Consider the following 24,822-nt stretch of genomic DNA (forward strand, 5'->3'; position numbering starts at 1 on the left):
TCATTCGAGCAAAATTGAGAGTTTCAGTCAAGATCAAACTCTTCTGAAAATCTAAAATATTGCTCGAACGAGCGTCAGAAAATATCAAAAATTCTCCAAATTGAGACACGGACATGACACATTGACCGACCAAGGTCGTTCCTTAGGCTTGCAAAAGCCGGTCCCACATTCTTTTAATGATTTTGACCTAATTAATCTTTTACAGTTCATATTGGGTTCAAACTCTTTCCAATCAACTTGGAACTTGTTCAATCGACCACCAGCTAGTGCGCACGACCACCAAGGGACGGTTTTATACCCCTTGGTAGGTTCCTCATCTCTCCATAATTAAGTTTTATTGCCTAATGCTCAAACGAGCATAATTTGAATAAATGATTAAACCAACATTTAATTATATTTTCACCAACTGGTCTGTTAAGGACTTTGGTGTTTGCTCATTCAAGCATCTTGGCGCTACATGGTCGGCCATCATCCCATGTATCCGGTCCCTCTCTCTCAGTCAGTGATTGATTTTCAGTAAATCATCAATTGATCAACAATTGATCAAAATTAGGGTTTTGAACTGAATGCTCTGCAAATCATGATTCTGAGCAAGTTCAAGCACTAATAATTTTATGTTGATCCAGCAATCAACATTTTGATTAATTATATAATATTTGGTCCAACTGCCAATATTTTAAATTAATATTTTATTTGGTTCGGTTACCAATAATTCATGAATCGAGCAATATTCGCTTAAACTAGCAATATTTATTTTGCTCATCTATCAACACTAAATTTCTTAAACTAGCAAAGTACACGATCAACTGGGTTCAGAACTCATTGATTCAACTATCAATTGCTCGACTGAGCAATATTCCTCATGTTTGGATTCAACTTTCAACATTCGAGAATCATATTGATCCAGCAATCAATATTCTAATTTATATTTAATGTTTGGTCCTGCTACCAACATTTTTGCTCGACTGAGCAACATGGTTCGAACGGACGACCATCCAATATTTCTGATTCCCACTTTATCATTCGATCATTCATGATATATTAGAGCATTCTGTATAATTCAACAATATCTTTGATTTCCTGTCGAATGTTCGACATATCAAAATAAGTCTTTGATCGAGCAACTTCATCGGACGATCGATCCAAATTATCAAAATATCATTATTATCTCAACTGGTAAAATGATATCAAGACTCAACGTCTGAACATCATTACTGTCCCAGCAGACATCTTACTTCCAATCCATGAGTTTCAGAGCATACCACATTCATTCATTATGCTCGACTCATCAAGGCTAAGACTCATTCTCTAATCAAGTTAATAACTGACTAATTAAATACACATCTGCCTTGCAGACTCCACAATAATGAGACCTCAATCACGTCACATGGGGGGATATTAATTAGGTTTTGGTCTGGCGGCCTATGACACGTGTTCATCCACGATGATAAATGTGAGTAAGTCGTGAAAACGGTTGAGGAAGTTAGCAAAGTAGTGGGTGGACAATTAACCAAGTCTCAACACGACCTGGAACTGGTTTAACCACGATTTCTTACTTTCCCACTCTTTCACTCGAGCAACCGTCACACTTACTGGAGATCAATGTTTCTACATTTTGGCAATATAAATAATTCTCTGAACTCAGGATTGAAAACAAGACAAATATACGGGAATTATCGCAAGAATTCTCATCTGAAAAATCACTCTCAATTGAGCAAAATTCAAACTTATTCGAACCCAGCAGTTCATTTGCAGAAACCTACCACACATTCACGATCCTTGATCACCATTGATCTCACACACTTCTCAGCTTTCCTCTTACAGATCGACCCTCTTCCCTTTTTGTGACTGGATTGACTCTAGAACGACAATTGTCTTGCTTTAGGCCGGAGTCCTACAGATTGATCTCTCGAACTCAAAGCACTCCCGTGCAGTGCATCTGTTTGAGGTTAAGCAATTTGCTCGTTCGAAGAGTCCCAACTGCACGGTCGTTTCTTCACTTTCCCAAAAAACTAGCAAATCGTTTTGCCCCATCAACACCAGTATAACTATATATTTCCTAATCATAACAACTCTCTAACATAGTAACACTGACCTTAACTTTGACTCTAAAAATAGAAGAAGCTAATCTTCTTACCTAAACATAAACTTGCGCTAAGTCATATGGGCTACTAGATTAGACGAAAAGCGTTGCAGATTAGAAAAATTGTCTATTTTTAACACTAATTCTCTCTAGATATATCTCGCATGTGAACTAGTGGCGAGATTTTAACACTACTTCTCTCTCTAGATATATCTCGCATGTGAACTAGTAGCGAGATAGTTTCGCTGAATGGTTCACCACAGAGAAAATCTATTTTTCACTGTTTGGTTCAACGCAGATCGATTTATTTTTTGATCCGACGGCTGAGATGGTTGTGTTGTTCCATTCAGCGTGGCCACTGAGAATGGTTCAACGCATCTGGATGCTAGATTAGAACTGTCATAAAGACTTACGAAGTTATTCTTATTCTAGCTTCCGATCTAGATGCTAGATTAGAAAACCATCCAATTAGCGTTATATAACTTTTAAACTATACTTCCCCGGTCTGAATAAAACTAGGGGTGCACATACCCTACCCATACCCGCCAACCCTACCCTACCCGCCAGTTTTTTAACCGTATCCTATCCTATCCACTATTTGGCGGGTAGGGTGGCGGGTAAAGATTTTCTTAACCGCCAGTAAACGGGTAGGGTGGCGGGTATAGGCCATATCTTACCCACCCTATCTATAAGTGCACATACCCTACTCCTACCCGCCAACCCTACCCTACCCGCCAGTTTTTTAACCGTATCCTACCCTATCCATTATTTGGCGGGTAGGGTGGCGGGTAAAGATTTTCTTAACCGTTGGTAAACGGGTAGGGTGGCGGGTATAGGCCATATCCTACCCACCCTACCCGTTGTGCAGCCCTAAATAAAACCCAGAATCCGTAAACCGACCAACACGTTGTTTAAACACCGACTGTAATTTAAATTAACTGTTACGTCTAGTTGGAGAGTAGAATCGAAGTCAGTCCAGTCAACAAAACCTTGAAGAAATTCCATGGAGAAGGCAAGGATTCAAGAAATCCCTAAAAACGAATTGGAAATTAAGAAAAAGAAAAAGGGTATAGAAATCGAAGGATACCCAATCGAAGGAATATCAATTGGAGGACAAGAAACATGTATAATCTTTCCATCTCTAAAAATAGCCTTTGATATTGGTAGATGTCCTCAACGTGCTGTTTCTCAAGATTATCTTTTTATCTCTCATGGTCACTTGGATCATATAGGTGGATTACCAATGTACGTTGCTACTAGAGGTTTATTTAAGATGCAACCACCGACTATATTCATACCCCGTTCGATTGAAAAAGATGTAAAAAGTTTATTTGAAGTTTATAGAAATTTGGATGGTGCAGACTTGAATCATAACTTGGTTGTTATGGATGTAGGTAATGTCTCATGCTTATGTTTTTGTTTTTCAATTTTTTAGGGTTTATTTTTTCTTGATTTGCGTAAGTAAGAGTTTGAAGTTACTTTTGTAGGAGAAGAGAAGGAGCTAAGAAAAGACCTTAAAGTAAAAGCATTCAAGACGTACCATCGGGTACCGAGTCAGGTAAAATTACGCTTATAAACTACTTCCATTCTGTCGAAGTTGAGCTAATAGGATTGCAAAGCAAACAGCAAACCTCTCTAGTGAGGAGTGTGAAGTGAACAGCCCAAACACAGCAGTTTTTATTTATTTAATACATGCTCGTTTGCCTAGTGGTTGCATTGGTGTCCAAAATGGAACCTAAACAGGCGGAACATTGTTGTATTGGTGTCCCTGCCTAGAATCCTTACGAATCATGAGTTGCTACTAGCTATTAAGTGTAAATGGGTTTTGGAACGATTGACTTAGCATGTGATGTCTTGCTGGTGCTATATTAGAGATAGTTGTGAAGAGGTTTTGAGTAAGTTTAACTTGCTTTTAGACCTTATTTATCAGCTTTTTGTATTGTTGAGACTTTTTCATGGCTAACTTGTTATCATATTCCGGTAACATTGCAGGGCTATGTAATTTACTCGGTTAAACATAAACTTAAGCCGGAATATGTTGGTCTTCCTGGGAAAGAGCTAAAAAGCTTGAAAGACTCAGGTGTGCAGGTTTGTCTTGGAGGTCACTACCATGTTAACTATTTAGTTGTTCTGAGGTTTTTTAGGGAATTATTTTCTGTTATGTTGTTATTTTTGGGTTCTAAGTAACAGAAGCACATTTGCCAGATTACTGACACCATAACATCACCTGAGATTGCTTTCACTGGAGACACCATGTCCGACTTTATAGTTGATCCAAACAACATTGATGTTTTGAAAGCAAGGATTCTTGTAATGGAGGTACTTCACTTTCACTTCCAGTTCTGTTTCTACACAAGTTATGTCTACTTTGTATAGTGCTTTGAACTACATTGTGATCTACTTTGTTGGACTACGTCGATATCTATAGGCGGGCCTAATATCATATGAGATGGGTCTCAAAAAAATATTTAATTTCTCTGGAGTATGGTGTTGCTGGTTCCTATATCTTCGTTTCTGAATCCATTCTAGAGTACAGTAATAATGTCATATCTGTAGATGCTATCAACTGAATTGATGCCATGTTTAAGCCACTTGTACGTAAATCTCAAAATGGACGAATAAGTGATCACATTCTGAAGACAGGATAAAGAGGGAACATTCAAGCTGAAATAATATATAATTTTTCGTACATTATGTTAAGCTATCTTTAACATTTTTTTTCGATTTGTTATGTATCTTGCCATGCAGAGCACCTACGTTAATGATGCTCAGTCTGTGGAGCATGCGAAGGAGTATGGTCACACCCATTTATCTGAGGTAACATAGTGTAGCTCTGTTAAGTTGGACACAATTTCTACAGAACCATCTTGAAGTTCTATCATTGGTGCTCATAGTTCCATCTTGGAGTTTTTTTTGCAGATAGTAGAATATGCAGATAAGTTTGAAAACAAAGCAATTCTTCTTGTTCATTTTTCAGCTCGCCACGAAGCAGTGGTGCGTTTCCTCATCTGTTCCTGAAATTTTGTGTCTTTTCAAATTATTCTATCATGATTTTCACAAAGGAAATTCACCTTAATCCGTCTTAATTTATCAGGAAATCCAGGCAGCAGTTTCAGCATTGCCTCCCAGTTTAGCAGGTCGAGTGCATGCTTTTATGGAGGGCTTCTGATATACTATTCTTTGGCAGACAGTTTTTCTGGCGATGTCTATGACTTTATTCTTCAAGAAGTGTCTTTTTATGTTGCTTGTTCTTAAAATTTTGGCAAGTGTCAAAACCTGTATTTCACCCAATTTTGGTATGCACAGAGCTTTGTCAACTACTACTCATACACATGTCTATAGAGGATGTTGCACGATGTTTTCATGGGTGCATACAATATGTCTGTGATGTTTTTATGGGTGCATACAATATATCTGCGTGAATATTCGTTAACCATATACCGTATTACAGAGGCATTTTCCAAAATTTGATTTGTATTAAGGTTGGGTTATGACCCTGCTAAGTCCACACATTTCTTTCTCTCTTGGGAATCAATATACTCCTACCAGGAAAACCCACTTCTTAATTCTTCCGTTTTCCCTCTTAGAAGCATTTCCAATTTCAAAAAGTCTCGGTACCGAGCATAAAAACAATGAATTAAACCGACAGACACAAAACAGGTGGACCCTGCTAAACTCCCGAGGGGCGGGGACCACAAATTTCAGAAACTTGTGAGGAGCGGTTTTCTTGCTCGGTTTTTTTCGTGGTTCGTCTAGAATCGTTGTTCCAATTTTAATTGGTTGCAACTAATATGCTCCCTCAAATCTGACGGGGATACCTGACAAAACAATGTTGAAAAACAGCGTTTCTTTACAGACCGAGAAACACAAACCAGGTAAAAATCGTCTCTCACAGTTTATTTTATTTGCGGGCCCCGTCTCTCGGGAGACGTGCAGGGGTGCTTTGTGAAGGGCGGTTGTTTTTGTGTAGTTTTTCTCTCGATCTGCCGAGACTTTTTGGTTGAAAAATGAACATGAAACATTTTCTCTCTTGTGGCCCATGAGATCGATTTCCAACTCATGCCTAAGGCCTATTCCTATGGGTATGCCAAAAAAAGCTGTTTGGCATACCATGCGACATGGAAAACCAGTTGCGCAACTATGGGAAAACCAATAAGCGACATAGATTCTAGCGGTCGATATTATGAACAACGCTGGCGATAGTAAGATTATTGCTGGCGTTATACATTATGTCGAGCGATATAAATAGTATCGCTGGCGCTATTGATTATATCGACCACTGGATTTTTTGCAACGGCTATTTCCACCCTAATGGTTCCTATATATACGCCCTCGTATTTTTCCAAGGTATTCACACCTACTTCAACTTATATTTCACCAATTTCTCTATTTCTATTCTCATTTCAAATTTCAATGGTGAGATCCAATGAAGAGAGGAATATTATTATGAATCAGTTTAGATTACAACAAGAAATGCATCGAAGGAGGGTGCAACAACTTGACGATGAGGAAGCTGAAGATAATAAACTCATCGACATTTTGATGCTAGTACATACGGGCCAAATACCTAGAGTTTCAGAGCCACAAGAAGTACTCTCAAGAAGGTATACTTATCGAGGGAGGGAATTTTACCATAAGAAGTTGATGCACGATTATTTTCTTCCCAATTGTGTGTACTCTGATCGAGATTTCCAAGGTCGATTCTGTATGCCTCGGCATCTGGTGATACAGATTATTGAAGAGCTTTGTCGGGTAGAACCTCAATTTAATTATCAGTTTGATGCACTGAATATTAGAGGTCATAGTCCTGAACAAAAAGTTACTTCGACTTTAAGGATTCTAGGTTATGGAAGACCACCGGATGCGAACGATGAGTATCTTCGTATGGGTTAAACAACTTCATTCACTTAACTTTCATTATTTTGTGAAGTAATTATTAATCATTTTGGTCCAACATATTTACAAAACCAACCGAGGAAGATGTTGGAGAAATATTGAGGGAGAATGAGGAAAGGGGATTCCCAGGAATGCTAGGTAGTCTCAATTATATGCATTGGGTATGGCAAGGATGCCCTGTTTATTGGGCCGGTCAATATAAAGGTCATTATCCAAAACCAACGGTTATCCTTGAAGCATGGAATTTCTCCCCAAGTCCGTTTTATGATTAACGGCCACCGGTGCACTCATGGCTATTATCTTGCGGATGGTATCTACCCAAAATGGTCCACCTTGGTTCAACGCTATCTTCAGCCTCCTACCGGTGCATTAGGCCGTTCATACCGGCATTTTAACGATGCCCAAATGGGAGCGAGGAAGGATGTGGAACGCGCTTTTGGAATTCTGAAAAGGAAGTTCGCTATCATTTGTGGCCCATATCGTGGGTTGAGTCCTCGTGAAATGCACAAGACTATGCTCACTTGCATAATTCTTCATAACATGGTAATTCAGGAAACCCGTCGTAATCCGGAGTGGACTAACTATGAAGATGAAGATTTTCGGTCGGAGATTCAACCACAAAGAGGAGTCCCTGCAAGGAATTATGCTCAAATGACTAATTACATTCAGAACCGAAATTTGTATGACAGTTTAAGAGATGATCTGAGACTAAATCTTTGGGCAGAGCATGGAAGACAATGAGTTATTTATTTTAATTTAAGTTTTATGTATTTTAATTTAAGTTATGTATTTTTATTTAAAGTTAATGACCAACAACATTTCAAATTAATCAACTTTTCATTTCAACATATCAAATTAAAATGCAACAACAACAGCGCCATCATTTCAACATATCAAATTAATCAACTTTTCATTTCAACATTTCAACAACAACATATCAAATTAAAATGCAATACTTTAAATTAAAACTTAATTTAATACATCAATCATTTAGAGGAACTACTACATCAAACTCATCATCAATGCCATCATCATCACCATTGTTGTTAGTAAATCCAGCTTGTTGTTCAATCTGTGCTTGAATTCTGTCAAATTCAATTTGCCACACATGTCTTTGCTGGGCGTTCATAATTGAAGTGTTAGCTTGAAGAATGTTATGCTTATCATAGTCAAACCCAAATTTTTCTTGAGAAAGACGACTTTTTTTACTCTCCCTGTTTTGAAATTTCCTATCAACTGCTCTTTGCTTCTCGACGGTCTTTTGATGTTCCATAAACTCCGTCATGTTAAATCCACCGGAGCTCCCTCCTTCTTGAGCTAATTTTCTAGCTAGTCTTGCATTGTTCCTCCCTGGCAATTTTCTCTTACCATCATCCTCATAATTATTAAAAACTAAGTTACCTTTTGGGTTTCTTGCAGTATCTGGTGAAGAATTTGAATTTGGTGTTGAGGGAGAAGAATTATTGGTGATCTTTCAGGTACTTATTGATTAATTATTAAGAGATCTGGATTATATTTGTTCAACACCTTCAAAATATGATAACAACTTTCGAAAGCGAACTGTTTACCATGTTTTCGCTGCCAATCTAAACGAACCTTTGTTTCAAAATCTGCATCGTTCTGACCACTCTCCATGCCTGCTCTCTTAGCTTGCATTATCAATGCAAGATAAACGACTACTTCTCTGTTGATTACAGTGAAGTGTTCTGCCAATCCTTTTGCATCACGAGAATTGATGTTCATGGTTTGTTCTCATATTTTAAAAATATATTATCCTACATTGTGTTACCATGTTTTTGTGCACCTTCGATACAATCTTGGGTAAAATAAACATAATTACGACAAATGCATTCATCCTCTATCAGTGTGTATTTTGCACCACGGACTTTGATTTTTCTAGCTTTACCTTTGTCTTGACTTTGAGATTGTGAATCCATATTACAAGAAATGAAAAGAAATGTAGAGAAGATGTGATTGTTATAGATTTGAAGAAGAAGATTGAGAAATTCTAGAGAGGTTTAGAAATTTTGGATGAGTTGATATGAAATTGAAATTAGGTATTTATTGGAGGGGAAAATACTAGCCGCTGGATGAAGATCTGGTAAGCGATGTTCTGAGAGCCGAGCGACAGCTTGACTAGCGCTGGCGGTTTAATGACCAGCGACCGCTGGCGGTTTAATGACCAGCGAGCGCTGGCTTGACCATCGAGCGATGGACACTCTATCGCTCGCTGGAAACTCTGTCGTGTATGCCTATATGTTATTTGTGGCATATTGACATATGAGTTTGGCAGTTTGACATACCCATAATGGGAGCATATATGATAAAACTTGATGTTTGCCATATGCATAGGAATAGGCCTAACCATTTAAAGTAACACCCCCCAAGGGGGATAGAATTTCATTTCAAAATCCGGAAAATACACAAACACCTACAGTGCAGACCAAAAACAAGTTTTCTTGCCTATAAAAGAAAAAAACAAGTTTTCTTTCTCAACACAACTTAAAATTCACAGGCTGCACTTTTAATCTGAGAATATGCTTCGTCTAAAACCCTCGTTCTTCACTGGAACTCTACACCATCTTTCGCTCCTTTTACCTTCCTCTCCTCGTTTCATCAATCCAAGGTCAGTGACCAATTTTTAACTTTCTCTATATTGCTTCCATTTTTATGAACAGGTACTAAACTTTGTTTGTGATATTTTTCTTGGTTTCTGTTATGTTAGAGTAAGTAGAATTAGAGCAATGTCATCACATATTGTTGGATACCCACGTATCGGACCAAAGAGAGAGCTTAAGTTTGCGTTAGAATCTTTCTGGGATGGAAAGACTGATGCTGAGGAGTTGCAAAAGGTTGCAAAGGATATTCGAGTTTCAATGTGGAAACAAATGGCAAGTGCAGGAACTAAGTTCATTCCAAGTAATACCTTCTCGTATTACGATCAGGTTTTAGATACTACTGCAATGCTTGGGGCTGTTCCTCCAGGGTATGGATGGGTTGGTGGAGAGATAGGATTTGATGTTTAATGGCTAGAGGAAATGCTGTTGTTCCTGCAATGGAAATGACCAAGTGGTTCGATACCAATTAGTGAGTACACTGAATTCTTTTATTGCATTTCATCTTGCATCTCTTTTAGAGTAATCAATATGTCATTTGACTTATACTGTGATGGGAATATATCTGATTTTACCACTGGGTTTGAAACAGTCATTTTATTGTGCCTGAACTGAGTCCTGATCTGAAGTTCACATATGCTTCTCATAAGGCAGTAGTTGAATACAAGGAGGCCAAAGAGGTACATGATACAAGATAACTAGGTATCTTCTTATGCACAAACAATGTATATTAACAACAAGTTGATTTTCTTTTTTAGCACGGAATCGAGACGGTGCCAGTTCTTGTTGGACCTGTTTCTTACTTGTTGTTGTCAAAGCCTGCGAAGGGTGTGGATAAATCGTTTTCACCTCTTTCTTTGTTGGGGAAGATAATTCCGATCTATAAGTATATTCCTCGAACTTCATTGTCATTGGTTGTGTATCTGAGGTACTAACCTTATATCTCACTGTATGTAATATGTATGTGTGAAAATACAGGGAGGTTTTGGCCGAGTTGAAAGCAGCTGGAGCTACTTGGGTGCAGTTTGATGAACCCACTCTTGTACTAGACCTGGAATCTCATCAATTAAAAGCATTTATTGATGCTTATGAGCAGTTGGAAGAGACTCTATCTGGGATTAGCGTTATTCTTGAGACCTATTTTGCTGATCTCCCTGCTGATGCATACAAGTATTGGAAGAAAAAAATCTACTTCATCAGTTCTTTTTTTTCTTTTTACTTACAGTTATACTTAGTCTTATAACTTTCCACGTGCAGGTAAGCAAATCTTTTTGGTGTTTGTTTTCTGATTTTCCAAACAGGATGGTCACTTCGCTAAAAGCGGTCTCTGCAATTGGTTTGGATCTTGTACGTGGAGAGAAAACCTTAGAGTTAATCAAGAACCTGGGTTTTCCATCAGACAAGTATTTGTTTGCAGGGGTAGTTGATGGCAAAAATATTTGGGCAAATGATCTTGAAGCATCTCTCGAGATGTTAAAAACCCTCGAGTCCATCGTTGGAAAAGGTATATTTGTAGCTTTTTGTGTTTTTCTGTTAGGTTTAACGGTATTGTTTGTTGTTTCCCTACTGTCAACTATTTTTCTCTTCTGCGCGTCATGTTGTTCTCGAGTTTTTAATTTTCTCATTTATAATCATTTATAACTTGTCCACTCTTTTTTTTCTTACTGTCTACTCATTATCTTGAACTTCGATTGCTTTTAATACCGCAGAGAAACTCATGGTTTCTACTTCTTGTTCACTTATGCACACTGCTGTTGATCTTTTGAATGAGACAAAACTGGCCGATGAGATTAAGTCTTGGCTAGCCTTTGCGGCACAAAAAATCCTTGAGGTGAACGCTTTGGCTAATGCATTGGCTGGAGAAAAAGATGGGGTATGTAAAATCTCAATGATAAAGTGTCTATCGCTTCTAATCATGGTAGTCGTGCAACTTATTATCCTTCGTTCTTTTATAGGAACTCTTTTCTGCCAATTCAGCTGCCCAAGAATCAAGGAAGTCGTCTGCTAGGGTCAATGATGAGGCAGTTCAAGAAGCTGTAAGCACAGAGGAGGGAATATACTCTATATTTGTTTTTGCTTTGTTTGTTGGTTTGGGTTTTTATTTTCCTTTTAATATTGGTTTAATTGGATCTCACATGTAACAGGCTTCTGCTTTGAGGGGTTCTGACCATCGTCGTGCTACACCAGTTACTGCCAGACTCGAAGCCCAACAAAGAAAGCTTAATCTACCGATGCTTCCAACTACAACCATTGGGTCTTTTCCGCAAACCATGGATGTCCGTAGGCTTAGGCGGGAATACAAGACGAACAAGTGAGTCCACAAGTTAGTTGATAAACCATCAAATATCAAAATCTGGTATAGTCTTTTTATGATTATAATAAGTTCTACGAGGACGGTACATGCTTTACTTGTTCCATCAATAACTACATTGCATGTACTAGAGATTAAAAGCACTGTAACCTCTGTGCCTATTTTTGCTCCCAGGATCACTGAAGAAGAGTATGTTGAAGCCATTAAGGAAGAGATAAAAAAGGTAGTCAAGATACAAGAAGAACTGGATATTGATGTTCTTGTGCATGGAGAACCTGAGGTAAAGTACTCTTAAAAGCTTTTCAGTAACCAAAAACGTGTATCAGTATAATAGTAGATTTGGATAAAAAACTGAGTGAGCTCTTTCGTTTTCTGGAATCTGCAGAGGAATGACATGGTGGAATATTTTGGCGAGCAATTGAAAGGCTTTGCCTTCACTGTTAATGGATGGGTACAGTCTTATGGATCACGCTGTGTAAAACCACCAATCATTTACGGAGATGTGAGTCGTCCTAACCCTATGACAGTTTTTTGGTCAAAAGCTGCACAAAGCATAACTACTCGTCCAATGAAGGGAATGCTAACTGGGCCAGTTACAATTCTCAATTGGTCATTTGTAAGGAATGACCAACCCAGGTTAGTCAACATTCTAAATTTTATTTTTTTGGTCTTTTCAGGTAATATCTGGTGTGTGCTTAATTTCTATCTTGTCATTAGGTCTGAAACTTGCTACCAGATTGCCCTGGCTATCAAAAATGAAGTTGAAGATCTAGAAGCATGTGGGATTCAGGTTAGTACCATGCCATTTAGTTTAGCAGCGCATTGTATAATTTACATTGTTTTGCCACCTTGAGACGTAGATTTGGTTGGTTCCCATGCACTTAATTGCGGTTGGGAAGTTGAAATTTTGGTTTGTGATATGTTTGTTCGTTGTCAGAAACTAGTTCCTGGTAGGCAATCCTGAAAACAGCCCAAGTGTCTGAAAATGAAGAATTAAAAGAACTTGTATCGGTCGAAGTGTATCATTTTTTAGATCTTCTTAAATCCGAGTACTCTATTTTCATTAATACAAAATGTTCATTATATGACGTCTTACATCCAGGTGATACAAATTGATGAAGCTGCACTACGAGAAGGTCTGCCTTTACGGAAATCCGAGCAAGCTCTTTACCTGGATTGGGCTGTTCACTCCTTCAGGATCGCAAACTGTGGCGTCAAGGACACTACTCAGGTTACCCTTAACGGTGCCGATTAGCACTAATTGTACCATTTCCTTTCTGTCATTTACTTTCCCATCCTGTATCCCTAAGAAAAAAGTAGTGATGTTACTGGATACAATTAAGTCTGAATAGTTTTGTTTCTGTTTGCAGATCCATACTCACATGTGCTATTCAAACTTCAACGATATAATCCACTCCATTATTGACATGGACGCAGATGTAATCACTATTGAGAATTCAAGATCTAATGAGAAGCTCCTTTCTGTCTTCAGGGAGGGAGTTAAGTACGGTGCAGGAATTGGGCCTGGTGTGTATGACATTCACTCCCCTCGGATTCCAGCAACTGAAGAGATTGCTGATCGAATCAACCAAGTGTTGGCTGTTCTTGAGAGGAATGTTGTTTGGGTGAATCCAGATTGTGGTTTGAAAACCAGAAAATATAGTGAAGTTAAGCCAGCCTTGACCAACATGGTGGCTGCTGCGAAGCTTCTGCGAACTGAGCTGGCCAGTGCCAAGTGACATGCCCTGTTTCTGGTGTATTTCTTTATAACAAGAGAGGCCAATCACTTTGTAAATATAGCAAATTAACAATGATCATTACTATTCAACTGCGTATCAGTGTCAAAATGATCTCAAAGTTGTCGGTTTTGGGAAGGGCTTGCAAGTTGCCTTTTGTGATGTTCATAGTTGGGATGGAAATTTGTGTTGGGTTGGGTTGTTCATGATTCGTGTTTCAAATGTGCAAGTCAAGCATTCTGTTGTGTACTATAAACTACTTTCATGTGTTGGAAAATGAGGCCAAATCTGAGCTGTGCTAGTGTTTTCTAGGCTCACTTGCTAAAAAGCAAACAGTTGGTCTTGGTCATCCATGTGGCTGTTGATGTGGATCTGCTTATTTATGCCCACCGGCAAAGTTCAAATTGTTTTTTTCAATAAAAGACGATCCAACTTAAAAGGGTAACCTTTTCAGTCTAGATGAAAATTCAATATTTTATTGGTAATTATTCAGACATACCCAAACAATTTTAAATCCTTTACGCTAATAGTGTATTAAGCTTACATATTGATATAATTATTACCCTATGCAGCTCGAAAAAGAGTCAGACAAGGGTGCCGCGGCATCAGTCTCAGCAAATTACAGCAATGAGAGATATTTATACAAGAATGCAAAAGAACAAACAAATATGTCTTCTCTCTTTTAAGGTTGTGAAAGCCCTAGAAAATGAACACAACACTATCATGAACTCTGGATTTCTGATTCTGCGCCACACATTCAGAGATCCACATGAGGTTCCTTATCTCCTGCTCCCTCAACCTCATATATGCAAAGAAGACACCGTAATGGAACTGCAGATACAGCAATGAAAACAAACTTTGATTATAAATCAAGTCAACATAGAAAAGAAGTTGCAGAAAACTTAGAAGTCCACCACCTTCTTCGTGGCAGGACTCCTCACCATGTACAATAACGTCTGTTGACAGAATTTTAGTTTTACAAGATAAAAGAGCAAAACATATGCTTTTTGTCCTAAATCATTCAGCCAAGCATAGAATGAGAAAGGAACGGCCAACTTAACAACTTGTTCAAGATTGGTAGCTCTGTCAGCAAATAAGGATTCGTGAAAACTAGGTGCGAAATTATACCTGTTGTTCAAATGACAAGCATAACCTTTTCACTTCTTCTTCATAAAAAGCCTTGTCCAACATCTGGCTCTCCCCATAGGATAACTTGGCAAAAATGGACTGGTAAGGGGGATACTTCTCCATGGCACCACGAACCTACGAAAAACAATGGAGATTGCACAAGGCTATGAGCTAAAAGTAGGTCTTTCTCTAGCAATTCTGGTTTTGCGCACAAGACACCAAGAATTGCAACAAGCCAACAACTCTTTAGTATAAAAAGTATGGAAACATTAAGTTTACTGAAGTCTTGCTTAAAAAACGACGCTACCCATACAGCAGAAAACAGCCTTCTAAGTTTACTGTAGTCTTAAACAAGTTACCTGATCAATGTCTTCACAGACAGCAAGTTCCTCATGACCATAAGGATACCTATATAAATCCAAAATTTTAGTCAAAGGATGAACAGGGCTATCAGCAGCTGGCCATTGCAGGATGAAGGAAGGAGGAAAGAGAACTCACAGTAAGCCAAAACTAGAGTATAGTTTCCTTCGGTCATCTCGAGTCAGCTCAGTGCCAATACTGCAAAAGGGAGGCCTCATAAGAGAAGGAAACAAATAAAGTAGATACTTTGAGAAGTTAAGAGATTTGAACTAATATGGGCAGAATTCAAGGATTTTGCTCAGCAGTCCAACACTGCCAAGATTTTATGATATAAAAAAGTAAGCTAAGTGAACTATCACTCAGTATGGGAAAAAATAAAAATAAAAACTCTACCTGTTTATTGTGATATTTACTGCCCTTCTGTCAGCTTCGAAGGCTAAGAGGTCAGACATAATCTCTGCAGTAGCTCCTCCAAGTTTCTGTAATATAGCGACATGTTAAACTATCACGTACATATTTCTTGGTTACAAACTTACAGTTAACAACCTTCAAGCCATTCAAGTAAGACACTATGCATCTTTGTCACTAGTTCCAAGGTTTTCATATTGGTTTCAAGCCTTCCTTTAACATGGAAGAAGGAGAGGAATACACAAAATTTCCAGATAATTTTACCTGGCAGAACTTATAGAAATCCTCAAGGTATGCCTTGTAAAGAGTGTTCCTCATAATCTCAATGTTCATATCATCCAAGTCCTAGAAAAAGGTGATCATTAGTAAATCAGTAAAGAAGGTGTAATAAAGTCTATCCTCTCATGTGTCAAAGATACGGCATTTCTTCTCGAAATAACAACTATTCTCTAAAATTTCCCATTGTACAAACGTATACTAAGAGAATTTAGTATCAAAAAAGAGGTCACGAAGTTATTGCTGTAGATTCAGTAGGAGAAGAAACACTGTTAATGATAGCAAGATAAGAGGTAGCAAACAGTTTTTTACCTCAGAAGTAATGCATTCAGAGAAATATGGAGCCAATGGGGTGTCCACAAGCACCAATCTGTAAAGCTCACGCATGTTCTGAGCAACTGCGAGGGTAGCAATGCTGAAACAGAAATCATAGAAAATAAATTCACACGAACATTGCAAGTGTTAGACAGAAACTAGATATCCTCATAATAACATTACCTGTCAAACATTCCCAATGGATGGCATTTCTCTAGTAATTCCTGGACATCTCTCTCATGTAAGGTGCCAGTCACAATAAGAACAACATTGTCAATCATATGCCCATACCTAAAAGAAACAATAGAACCCAAAATTACTTCAATCCACAGAATCCATGCAAGTATAGTGTTAACTACCAAGAAAAAGTTTTAAGATTGTCAAGTGAGGAAGCAAATCAGCTAGAATAAAGAAAAGGTTTAAGATCTGTAGGTACGTGATATATTCCAGGAAAGTCGATAATGGTTCAGTAGCTTGGCACAGCATGTGCTTATACTCATCAACCAGCTTAAGAGTGCATTTTTCCACAATTGTAGTTGTATGCAATGGAGATGGCTCTGCAAATAGTCAAAAACATTATAAGTCCCGGAAACTGATTGTCCAGCTAATCACTAACTAAATGTTAGTATAAGTAGGGAACCAAGCTCTCTCTCGTTCACTAACAAAAATAATCACCCGATGAATTTCTAGGTAAACCCTGATACCATTCTCCTACTCTAAAGTCTTAGATCAGGAATCTAGAACATGGGGCACCAATTAATACCAACAGATCAATTAAAACAGGTCAAACAATTGATCAAATTTTCAAAGTCAATTCTCAAATTCACCACAACAATGGCAGAATTTGAACAAATTATTCAAATAACAAAATTCAATCAAACCCCAGGTCAAAAGATCTCAAATTCGAGACCCCCACAATAAAAAAAAATTGAAATAAATAAATAATAGAAGATGGTTTACCATTTTGAAGATAAGGACCATATTCAGTAGCAGAAAGATGCATCTTAATATCATCAAGAGTTTCACACTGACATAAATTGTTATAATCAGCAGCCGTTAATAGACCAGATCTATGTCCTCTTACAATTGCTTCTAAATATCCTCCATGGATATTAAAAGTCATTGCTTCGAATCCATACATGTTGAAAAAGAAAAGGGTTTCTTTCTCAAAAATCTGAGATCTTAGAAATTTTTGAGAAGAAACACACAGAAGAGGAGAGAGAAAGAAGAGAATAAGAAAAACCCCTCAGATTTTAATTGAGGGAAATTTTCAATGGGATGGATTTTGCTGATCAAGGTGTTTGGGGCGCCAAGGCTGATTAAATTATTAGATGATGAGATCTGTCTGTCTCTCTATGAATGAATGGTGATTTAGATTATCGGGAATTTACAAACTTCCACGTCTCTTTCTCTTGATTGACTGATGGGTCCTTTTTGTGTTGTAGGGCCTACTCCGTGCAAAATCAATTGTGTACAAACAATTTTAGGGCCCGAAGTTAGGGCACTTCGCCTGATTCAAAAATATATTGAGCCAGGTAGATAGTTTTTTTTTTCCCCGACGAAAAGGCAAACACAAACTAAGAATGACCCCTCGCTAGTTCGTGAAACCCACGGATAGATATTTTTACGGGCGCACTTATTATTTGGGATAAATTTTTTACGAAATCCATATTTTTAAAAATTCTGATTTCGTTTTTTTTCTTCTTCATAGTACTCTCAGTTCTTCGTTCTGTCTCAGAGAGGCGGCAATATCGTCTTCCACTAATTTAGGTCAGGAACTCAGATGGAGAAATTGTTGAAGCATTAATGGAGATTTAGGGTTTCTATGGGAAGTCAAGAATCAGAAGGTGGGTATCTGAAAGTGAATTAGTGGGTGAGATTGATTGTTGCTGTCGAATCAAAGAGAAGTTGTTTCAAGGGTTTTAAGAGAAGAACAAGAAGGAAGATGATGTTGGTTCGTGAAATGAAGCAGAAGATCTTCATGAGGTGCTGGATTTGTGAGATTATGAGTTGGGTTTTGATTATAGAAGTGATTGATTGAGAACTGGTGGGTTTGATTCGATTTGAAGAAGGCAGGATCTGATGGTTCTCTTCTGATTCAATTGGAACAATGGTGCATCTTGGGGTCTTGTTAGAATTCAACTGCAGCTGTAATGTATGAGTAATACTGACGTTGTAGTCTAGAGTAGAAGCTGGAAAGGAGCTAAAATTTGGATGGGCAAAAGAATGGATTGGCAGCCAACGAAGTTTATTCATTGGCAGCAGCGAAGCTAGCTGTTCGGGTAAACTCGCAGACGTGAATGGAGATGAGTAAGCAGTTTTGCACGAGTCATTTGTTGTCATGGTCGATGGTTACTTAGGTTATTGCAGATTTGGACGTGAACAGAATATGGCACTCGAAACAGTTCTGAATTTGAGTACTGTGCAACAATGACAACAACTGAAAAGGGGGTTCCTACATTGTTAGAAGCTGGTTTGAAGGTGTTGTAGTTGTTTGCGAGAATGGAAGTGTAGATGGGGAAAAACGATTTGCTGGTTTTTAAGGAATTGAGGAGACGACCGTACAGAGGAGACTCCTCGAACCGAGCGAAATGTTAAACCTCACACAGATGCACCGCTGCAAAGGGGGTGCTTTAGATTCGAGAGATCAATCTGTAGTACTCCGGCCTAAATCAAGACAATGACTGTTCCAGAGTAAATTCGGTCACAAGAGAGGATGGGTTGATCTGTAGGAGGGAAGCTGGGAAATGTGTGGAATCAATGGTAATCAAAGATTATGGGTGTGTGAATTCTGAATATGATAAGCTCTGAATGATTGAAATTGCTCAATTGAGAGTAGTTGCTCAATTGATGAGTTTATGATCTCGTGTTGTCGATGAGACGTGAGATTGATGATACTGTTGATGTTGATCCCTCAATCATGATTCAGAGACTTATTTATATTGCTGGAATTTTAGACATCATGACCCCATGAAGTGTGACACTTGATGGAATCAAGGAGTGGGGAAGTGGAGATCGTGTTTGAAACCAGTTGCTCAATGTGTGGAGACTTGGTCGATTTTCCACCCACTACCTCGTGAATTCCTTCAACTGATTGCACGACTTGCTCACATTCCATCGTGTGTTTGAACACACGTGTCGTAGACCTCCAGACCAAAACCCTAAGTGATATTCCCCCAAAGTGACACGATTGACGTCTCGTGGTATGTTAGTCAATTGATGACTTCGTGGTTTGATGGGACGATGAGTCCATGTAGTTGTTGAGTTGAACATGATGTTCTGAAACTCATGAATTGAACATGTCATGAGACAGAGGTATAGTTCTTACGATGAAGTGAACAAGTATTGCTCATTCGATGGATCGTTGAATATTGATTGTTGAACCAATATTCCTTGGTTTGAGCAAATATTTATCATCTGAGCAAGTGTTGCTCATGTGATGAATTGTTGAATATTTGATCATCTGAGCATGTGTTTCTCATCTGATGGATTATTGGCAGCGTACCAAAAATATTAATTAGAATACTGGTCGTTGAACCGAGCATAATTAATAAAATTAATGACCATGAGGTCGTCGTAAAATTATTAAGGTTGGAATCTGGAATGATGATCCTTGGATTCAGAAACCCTAATTTGATCAATTGATGATCAATTGATGATCAATTCATGGTTCGTCAGAAGTTTAACCATGGGACGAAGGAGGGAGCGACTACATGGGACCGTGGATCAACCATGTAGTGTCCATATGCTCACATGAGCAAATACAAAGAACTCCTGAAGAGTTGACGATTTATTGGTGAAAGAATGATTAAATGCTGGTTTAATCATTTATTCGAAAATGCTCGTCTGAGCCTTAGGTGAGAAAACCTAATTAATTATGACGGAGTGAGGACCATGGGGTCATGAAACCGGCCCTGGGTAGTCACGTGACCGCCTGATGATCACTTCATGAAAATCCAAAGTGTTTGGAAGAGTCTTGGACCTAATACGTGCAATTGTGCAAATTAGGTCAAAACTGTGAAACTTGATGGGACCGGCTTCTGTAAGCCAAAGAGCCAATCTTGGTCGGTCAAGATAGCGTGCTCGTGTCCCCAAGACGTCCGCGTCTCAGTCCTGAGAATTTTGATATTTTCTGGCGTGCAATTGAGCATCCATTCTAGAAAATATGCCAAAATTAGGGTTTCGACGAAACTGAGGAAAACACCATGAGATGATGGAAAATAATTATAAAATAAGGAATAAGGAGGCGTGGGACCGCCGAGGCCAAGGCATGGTCGGCCGGTTGTGACCACGGTACCGTGGTGCCATTTTCCTTAATTTTATAATATTTTTGATGATTTTATGAAGAATTCATGAATTTTAAGAAATTTGATGAATTTAGGGAGTTTCCATGAATTGAAGGAGTTTTCATGAGTTCAAGGAAGCAAAAAATATTAAAATAATAAAAACACGGGCGTGTGGGACCGTGGGGGCGTGGCAGGGCGGCTAGGGGCCCGGTCCCAGGAGTTTTCCTAATTTGTTTATATTTTTTAAGTATTTTCATGATTTGAGGGAATTTTTCCTAATTTGAGAGAAATACCATGAAATCAAGGAATTTGATGAATTCAAGGAAAAATAAAATAAAATAATAAAACAAGGGGCGTGTGGGACCGACTAGGGCATGGCCGGCCAGCTAGTGGCCCGGTCCCACAAGTTTCCATAATTTTATTATATTTTTTAAGTATTTTTCATGATTTGAGGGAATTTTTCCTAATTTGAGAGAAATACCATGAAATCAAGGAATTTGATGAATTCAAGGAAAAATAAAATAAAATAATAAAACAAGGGGCGTTTGGGACCGGCTAGGGCATGGCCGGCCGGCTAGTGGCCCGGTCCCACAAGTTTTCATAATTTTATTTGATGATTTGTGCAAAATACCATGAAATCAAGGAGTTTTTCATGAAATTAGAGAAATAATAATAATAAAATAATGAGAAACCGTGAGGTATGGGGCCGGCTGGGACCAAGGCATGGACGGTTGGTCAACGGTCACGACCAACACTTCTTTCCTTAATTTTATGTTATTTTTTACGAATTTATGAAAATACCATGAAACCGAGGAGTTTCCTCGAGACGAAGGAGATTTCATAAAATGAGAGACTTTTCATCAAATCATGGAAAATAATAAAAATGCATTAAAAATATAAAACTGGTGTGGGATTGACCACGACACGGTCGGTCGGTCGTGTGTCTGTGCTCCCAGCACCCTGGTCAATATTTTTAATTATTTATTATTTTCTTCCCTATTTTGCATAGGTTCATCGTTTCGTTGTATTTTGAAATACTCGTTCGTGCGGTGACTGTTAGTGTATCATCGTTGAATACACCTTCACCATTTGAATCGGGGATTACTTAGAGGTAGCTCAGACGCCCGGTTGTTGATTATTTATTACTAATTATGGAATTCGGCGGAGAATAATTCACAAAACTGAGTAATAAGATGTTTATTATTAATTCATAAGATCAGCTGAGGATTCGACTACGAATTCAGAATAATAAAGTGAGCATTACCATTCGATGGGATCGTAGATTCGACCATAGAATCGGAGTAATTAAGATTTATCTATTACCATTTATGAGACCAGTTGTGGATTCAATCATGAAATCGGAGTAATGAGATAATATAGTTATTGCTATCCTATGAGATCAAGCCGTGGATTCGATCATAGAATCAGAACAATTGTTTATTGCCATTCCATGGGACCAGTCGTGGATTCGACCATGGAATAAGAGCAATTTTTATTGCCATTCCATGGGACCAGTCGTGGATTCGACCATGTAATAGGAGCAATAATAGATTATTTTGGGAATTCAGTAGTGAATGTCACAGCAGAATTAATCTTAATTAGGAATAATTAACTTTGTGGCTATATACTAGCAGAGCAAGCTGTCTAGGAGCATTAATTATCCCGATATGAGCTTGTCGGTAAGTCATATCCTTTATATAGTCAGAGTAAACTCGTTGTTTGTTCCTGAAGACGTTATCGCTCTATACTAGCAGAGCAAGCTGTCTAGGAGCCGTCCATCTCGTGATACTATATAGAAATAATCACTGAAAGTGTTCAGTATTCATGAGATATGTCGTTGTCCAGTCGTGAGACTACATATCTACATGTACTCTGAGAGAAAGTACTCTCCGTTGAGAATTCGATGAGAGACCCATGTCTCAATACTCACGTCTGATTGCTGGATCAGAGCTTCGTATAATTATGAGTTTACGATTTTATCCCTTGTCGAAAATCCACCATCTACAGGAAGGCAGTGGTATTGTTTATGGTACCGTGAATGGGTTTGGTATTGATCACAACTGTGAACACAGGGAGTTAAAAGATGGTGTTTATCGCTGCCAGTTCCTCCTCTACTACTTTGCTGATAGAGACTGTGATAGACACATTTATGTGTCTAATATGTCTCAATTGTATGTATTGTTAGTGCTCGATTTTGTATTTATTGTGTTATTTTATGTCTTTGTAGGAAAACGAATCTCATGTAAGCGAGTTACTGTATTCCTTAAGGTGATTCATTGATTGAGGACGAATTTGGACTGTTTTTAAATTCCTAGTAAAGGGCAAGGCCTGGCCAATACAAGATAAGGGTTTGGATTTCATCACCGTTCCTTTCTTGCCCGCCTTAGGAAAACGAAACCAAACGCGAACCTAAGCCTAAAATTTTGACTAGAAAGAGACCGATAGGGTAACGAGCTTAATAGGAAACTCGTTCGAAAAATATTGGTTGCTCTTTAAGCATACTTCAAAGTTCATGATGGTTTCTGTGAGTTGAATGCGTGACTGCGCCGCCTTCTAATGCGGTGAGGCCTTGGGTATCAAAGCTCTACTAAGCTTGCCTCGCCTCTATTCAACTTACTTTGACTCGGATTGATTCCAGAGGGGTTTTCTCAAATTGCAACGAATTCCCTTTCGAAAGATAGAAGCTGGTCTAGAAACAATCTAAGTGGAGCCATCATGCTTTTTGTTTGCTAGAAATCTTTAGGTTTGTTTTGGTGGAGTTGAGTCGGCCTTGTTTGTGGTTGTGTAGAATTCCCTTGCAATTAAGAATGTCGAACTGGTATGATAGAAGCCAATACAATGAGTATCGACCTGAATTTGAATATGGACATCATCAGTTTTATGACCATAGTGGGAATAGTAGTTGGGAACGCCAACCTTTTCAAGGTTATGGTTCATACCATAGTGAGCCCAATTACTATCCACACACGAATTGGTCTTACGAGCAAGAAAATCAGGAATATTATAGTACTAGTCATGCGTTTTTGGAAAATTACTTAAAAACTAGTCTTGATTATGACATTTCTAAACCTGTTCAATCTCTAGAAGAAACCTACCAACAAGTTCGAAGGGAGTATGAACGTGCAGTTAGTTCAAGAGAAGAGAGTACACAACGGTCTAAGATATTCAATGAGACTTGTGAACGTATAAGTGTTACGCTCAGTGAAATTCAAGCACGTTTAGAGGCAGAAAATGAACAGTTAGCTAATGCTGCTCGAAATAATCTAAATTTCCAAAATAGTGTTTCCAATTCTACCCTTGATATCAATAGTGAATATTTGCCCAATCTAGAGGACGAGGTTAGAATAAAAGACACTACTTTAGATGAGTTTCATGATGATTATGATGAAGATAATATTGATGAAGAATCATACATTTGTAGGCATAGTGATCCGAAACTAGTTACTCCATTTGAGCTTCATGATGATAATATTATTTCTAGTTCAGATCCCAATAATTTTAATGATTATTCACCTATTCAAAAGTATGTGGATCTGACTAGAGATACCACCGTTTTAGACGACGTAGTTCATGATACTTTAGCCTACAGAGTATTGGACAATCCATTATTTGATGAACTTATTAATGGATCGGAGGAAGTAACTTTGATTAACACCTTAGTTAATGAGCTTTTATTAGAAACTTTCTCTTATAATCCTTTATATGATGATGGTTTAGAGGAACCGGTTTATCTTGAGAATTCTGTTTTCGAGTCGAACGATTTGGAAACAGTAGTCTTAGATGAACTCGTAGAGATTAGTGAGGATGAACCTGACTTAGAAGAATCAATTGCCCATTTTCAGGAATCTGATGACCTAGAAATTAGGGAGATTGTGACCAGTCTATCTAGAGACGCCTAAAACTCTAAGTTTGGGGGTGATTATCGTTCTCCGTGTGATTTAACTGTTAAAAAGGTACCTCACTTGTGACTTGACATCAATGCCTCGACCATTCTAAAAGATTATCTTCATACACGTTTTCCTAAATCTAATGGTGTCCATAAGGAAATTCAGTCGTTAGAAACCCATCCTCTGGTTGATGTGGTTTACCCAGGCTATGATTCCAAGATCGATTTTGTTTTCCCACCAAAAACTTTTCTACCAATTGTGGGAACATATGAGTTTAAAATGTGTCAATTTTTAAGTTTTGAGACTAAACCTAATTATTTTAGGAGATTAGGGTCGACACATCTGTTTAAGGAAGACTATCACTCTCTGGCTTGTGGCAGTCTCTTTTTGTCAGCTCTTTTTGGTTTTGAAGACCCACAGTTATTCCGATTACTGTTATACGGTTCGAGTTGACTAAACCTTTCCTAAGTCTGGCTGAAGACTTTAAACTTAGCACTTCTTGGGAGGTAACCCAATCTCAT

General features: G+C 38.3%; 2 protein-coding genes and 1 pseudogene across 2 annotated transcripts; 2 read left to right on the plus strand and 1 right to left on the minus strand.

Moving 5' to 3' along the window:
- Window positions 1-3,033: 3,033 nt before the first annotated feature.
- Window positions 3,034-5,545, plus strand: LOC113281594 (tRNase Z TRZ1-like). The gene is made up of 7 exons (XM_026530381.1): window positions 3,034-3,477; window positions 3,571-3,641; window positions 4,076-4,171; window positions 4,289-4,402; window positions 4,832-4,900; window positions 5,003-5,077; window positions 5,178-5,545. Exons 1-7 carry the CDS (start codon window positions 3,087-3,089, stop codon window positions 5,250-5,252), a joined length of 891 nt encoding a protein of 296 aa, XP_026386166.1. The 5' UTR covers window positions 3,034-3,086; the 3' UTR covers window positions 5,253-5,545.
- Window positions 5,546-9,410: 3,865 nt separating this feature from the next.
- On the plus strand, window positions 9,411-13,893 carry LOC113281593 (annotated as a pseudogene).
- A 204-nt stretch (window positions 13,894-14,097) lies between these two features.
- On the minus strand, window positions 14,098-17,461 carry LOC113281595 (V-type proton ATPase subunit d2). The gene is made up of 10 exons (XM_026530383.1): window positions 17,089-17,461; window positions 16,565-16,685; window positions 16,312-16,419; window positions 16,126-16,228; window positions 15,802-15,882; window positions 15,523-15,608; window positions 15,268-15,327; window positions 15,129-15,177; window positions 14,770-14,904; window positions 14,098-14,472 (listed from the first exon to the last, which is right to left on the minus strand). Exons 1-10 carry the CDS (start codon window positions 17,267-17,269, stop codon window positions 14,341-14,343), a joined length of 1,056 nt encoding a protein of 351 aa, XP_026386168.1. The 5' UTR covers window positions 17,270-17,461; the 3' UTR covers window positions 14,098-14,340.
- Between the last annotated feature and the right edge of the window lie 7,361 nt (window positions 17,462-24,822).

This window comes from Papaver somniferum, chromosome 5, assembly GCF_003573695.1.
Source record: "Papaver somniferum cultivar HN1 chromosome 5, ASM357369v1, whole genome shotgun sequence".
NCBI lineage: Eukaryota > Viridiplantae > Streptophyta > Magnoliopsida > Ranunculales > Papaveraceae > Papaver > Papaver somniferum.